The 4,241-nt window shown below is 35.3% G+C and overlaps 1 protein-coding gene across 1 annotated transcript; it reads left to right on the top strand.

The window, feature by feature from the left end:
* The first annotated feature begins 2,558 nt into the window (after positions 1–2,558).
* LOC109238794 (stress-induced protein KIN2-like) lies at positions 2,559–3,630 on the top strand. The gene is made up of 3 exons (XM_019405272.1): positions 2,559–2,702; positions 3,149–3,217; positions 3,359–3,630. The coding sequence occupies exons 1-3, from the start codon at positions 2,646–2,648 to the stop codon at positions 3,431–3,433; spliced, it is 201 nt and encodes a 66-aa protein (XP_019260817.1). The 5' UTR covers positions 2,559–2,645; the 3' UTR covers positions 3,434–3,630.
* Positions 3,631–4,241: the final 611 nt, after the last annotated feature.

Genomic DNA, 4,241 nt, shown 5'->3' with positions numbered 1-4,241 from the left:
TATATATATATATATATATATATATATATATATATATATATATATATATATATAATGAAGGAAATGTTTAGCCTTAACATACCTTATCACAATTTGTCTAATAACTACATTGAACTCGTCTCATTACACCTTAATCTACAATTATTATAATAATACTATCATTAAGTTATGAAAGGTACAACTATCGCACAACAAACGACAAGCTTATTTTATATTAAAACGGATAGCATCTCCCCTATAATCTTTACTTCCTCCCAATTCGAGATAACACCAAAAATACAAGAATACAGCAATAAAAACATATATAAATCATTTTCCAACCTTATATCCCTCACAAAATACCACAAAATAGCCCAACACCCCCCAGTCACTTCATACACAAAATGATAACCTAAGTAGTGTCAAACAATCCGAAAATGTTATGACGCACGACCAGCCCACCACCCCACCATTGTGTGGTGTTTCTCCACACTATTTCTCCTCCGAAACTCCATAAAAATATTAGCAAAATAGTCAACCCAATAGCAACACGAAACACCCCACAAAACAGTCCACTACAAGTTGAACAACTAGAACTCACGACTTCCGATCACCGTCCCGTGAGTTCTTACTATTATAGAACGAATTTCTCTACCTTTAAAGCAAAAAATAGGGATTAAAGAGGACAGTATACATACCTTACTCAGTGAGTATCTTAGCTCCCAGCTTGGTTCTTTAACTCATAGGTTTTCCTCCAACTAGAACTTGAAAAGAAGATAAAATTATTTAGGGTTTGTGTTGAATTTTTTGGAGAAGTTTACTGGGATTTATCTCTAATTTTTGGCTCTATAATGAGTGAATATATGAATTAAATCATCCCTTAAAATAGCCCTTTGGCCGACCCCAACTAGCCCCACCTACTTGTCACCTATGCAGTCTCGCGAAAATATAAATATCTCCCTATTCATTCTATCGACAAACGGTTTAGTGTGTTAAAAATTATACTTGTGGTCCTTCAATTTGGTGTATGGATCACCCCTTAACTCCAAGTACATAAGGAGAAAAGCTCAGTGACATTAGACTCAAATTTCAGTAAAACTTATGAACGTAACTTGGACTTTCATCGACTTTTGTTGCACAACTCGCTTGACTTCAAAACTTAACACACGATTATCATACGACTAAAATAACTCATAACATAAACTTCTTATCATGTTAAGAACCCTAGTATTACCCCAAAGGTACGGGCTATAACATTCCCAACTTGTCGACTTTCGGCGAAAATTATTTTCTTCAATTCGTTTAGCTTCTAAACCTTCCAACCCTCTTGGTACTTGTTGTTCATGATCTTAAATATTTGTAACCTACAAGGTAACATGATTAACTTAGTTTATATACTTTCAAAGATGATCTCATTTCCTTGCTTATATCAGTTTACTTACGACGTACCTTTAAGTACAAAAACATGGGGTGTAACATCATTCCCCCTATAGAACATTTGTCCTCGAATGTTGATGGATACTCTTATCAGCATTCAACCCTCTCAATACTTTCTTAACACATGTTTTAACTCATCATTATCTTGGTAAAGGTCCTTAAACTCTCCGACTTATATAGATTCACTTAAGATGCTTTCCAATATGAAAGTACGGGGTGTAACAAAGAGTTCCCACCTGCAGAAGATGAAAGTAGAAAAAATAAAGATGTTGAGATGGATAAGTGGATGTACTAGGAGAGATAAGATTCGGAAAGAAGTTATTCAGGACAAAGTGGGAGTGTTCTCCATAGAAGACAAGATGCGGGAATTGAGGCTGAGATGATTCAAGCATATTAAGAGAAGAAGCATTGATGCTCATGTTAGGAGGTGTGAAAGGTTGGCCAAGGCGGGTTTGAGAAGAGGTCGAGGCAGACCAAAGAAGTAATTGGGAGAAGTGATTAGGTAGGACATGGTGTTTTTTCAGCTTACTGAGGACATGACCCTTGATAGTATGGTGCGGAGGACGAGGATTAAGGTAGAAGGTTAGTAGGTAGTTGAAAGTTTTTCCTTTTCTTACTATTAGTATTTGTAGCAGGCATCTACTTTCTTATTCTCATATCTATATTACGTCGTGTTGTTTAGTTCGTTTCAGTTATCGTATTTCCCTATTGTTTCTTCTCCTCCTCATCCCTACCTTTATGAACCGAGGGTCTATTGGAAACAACCTCTCTACCTTCGCTAGGCATGGATGGGTAAGGTATGCGTATACATTACGTGCCCTCCTCAGACCCTACATGTGGGAAATACACTAGGTTTGTTGTTGGTGGTAGTGGTGGTGGTGGTGTTACCAATTTCGCTTATTATTGACTTGTAATTATTTTTTAAGCAACTACGATAATGTAAAAATTCATATACAACATTAATTATTATTGAATTAAAGTTAAATTCAAGGAAAACGGACGAGAAAAGGCTAATTCATCGGAGATTATACTGTTAAGTCAAGTGGACAGAATTGAAGTTGTCCTGATCAAATGGGCATTATTATCGTCTGAACTTCATGCAACCTATATAACTCATCATTGTCTTTGCTTTACAACCTGCCACTGTAATAGTAATTCACACATTCTTGTTTTTTCCTACCTTTCCAATTACAGCTACTAGTATTAATTATTTTTTAAGCCGTTTCAACATGGATCAATCTCAGAAAGCCAGCTACCATGCCGGCGAGGCTAAGGGCCAAGTTCAGGTCAAGATCAAATTTCCTTCTTCAGTAAAGAAGATGATTACTACATTTTGGAGTACAACTAACAGGCCATCTAGAACTTATAATAAGTGGGTTCAAAATAAGCCGATCTAATATATACCTGCATAGGGGCGGATATAGAGTAGCGGCTTCAGTTCATCTGAACCCGTAACTTTCGACGCGGAGCATGAATTTATGTATTAATTTTTTTTAATCGCAACAAATAGTAGGTGTGAACCCATAAGTTTAAAAATATAATGGGTTCAATGCCAAGAGTCTTAAAGGTTTAACATATAAAATTTAATTCTGAATCCGCCTCTATACCTAATATTTTCGTCATATATACTTATTGATCAAGTGAAAAGCATTTTGTTCAATTGATAAATCTAATATTGAATCCGTTCTAAATCCGCCTCTAATTATGTATGTCGTGTTGAATATTAATTCAGGAGAAGACTAGCCAGATGATGGACAAAGCTAGAGATACTGCTCAATCTGCTAAGGAATCCATGCAGGAGGTTAATTTTGCTTTGCAACTTTTATTTGGTTAACATTATCTTTAGATATTGCATACTGCCGATGGAGTATATTATATTCCAAATTTTACATTAAGTTCCTTTTAAAGTAATTCAAAATTTTCGTCATTAAATTGATGGCAGACTGGACAACAGATGAAGGCTAAGGCACAGGGAGCTGCTGATGCCATGAAAGATTCAGTGGGTGCGAACAAATGAGGAATTGGCTTTGATCCATCTGAATTTTGTCATTTTTCATTTTCATATTTGCTAAAGAACTTGTGCATGTGGTTCTCCTTTTTTGAAATGTAGAGGGAGACCACTCAAGTGAATTTCATTTAGTATTATGTTCACCTAAGGATTGTAATTCTGATTTGATGGTTTTCAGTTCATGAGAGTATTATCCTCCTGGTTAATTCTTCATGTTTAACCTATTATAAATGTGAACCCAGCTCGTAGGATAAAATGGGATGTAACGATACCGCTACTGATGAGATCTGATACCAAAAAACACCATCGCTTCTTCGTTATAATGTTATCAACGGAGTTTAACAAATTAATGTGCATTAATGTAATTCTCTTTTTTCACTATCACATTAAGGTGTCCTACAAAAGTATACTAATGGGTGTGTTTGGTATAAAGGAAAATGTTTTCCAAGAATAATCTTATTCATTTTCCGGTGTTTGGTAGGCAAATTCAGGAAAATAACTTCTCAAGAGTATTCATAAATAATTAAGAAACGATAAACATGAAAGCATAAACTTTCGAACCAACAACCTTCCGAACCCACAAATTTCATAAGCTTTCGAACCGCTAAACTTTCGAACCCGTAAACTTCCAAACACATAGACTTCGGAACTCATAACTTTGGAACTTGTAAAATTTCGAACCTGTAAACCGAAAGATGAGAAAATTAGAACTGAAAATAAATAAAAAATAATATTTTTTTCGGGGAGGGGGTGGGGTGTGCAGAAAAACGAAAACACAGAAATTTGAAAATTATAAAAAAAAAAAATTGGGGGGGGG

Source organism: Nicotiana attenuata, unplaced genomic scaffold (genome assembly GCF_001879085.1).
Source record: "Nicotiana attenuata strain UT unplaced genomic scaffold, NIATTr2, whole genome shotgun sequence".
NCBI classification, from domain to species: domain Eukaryota; kingdom Viridiplantae; phylum Streptophyta; class Magnoliopsida; order Solanales; family Solanaceae; genus Nicotiana; species Nicotiana attenuata.
This window is presented reverse-complemented; position numbering and strand designations above follow the sequence as displayed.

Bases quoted from the DNA above. Each gene is read 5' to 3' on its own strand.
- LOC109238794 (XM_019405272.1), top strand. From the start codon at position 2,646: ATGGATCAATCTCAGAAAGCCAGCTACCATGCCGGCGAGGCTAAGGGC. The intron at 2,703-3,148 runs GTCAAGATCAAA...ATATTAATTCAG, and splicing joins AGGCTAAGGGCCAAGTTCAG to GAGAAGACTAGCCAGATGAT. The intron at 3,218-3,358 runs GTTAATTTTGCT...AATTGATGGCAG, and splicing joins CTAAGGAATCCATGCAGGAG to ACTGGACAACAGATGAAGGC.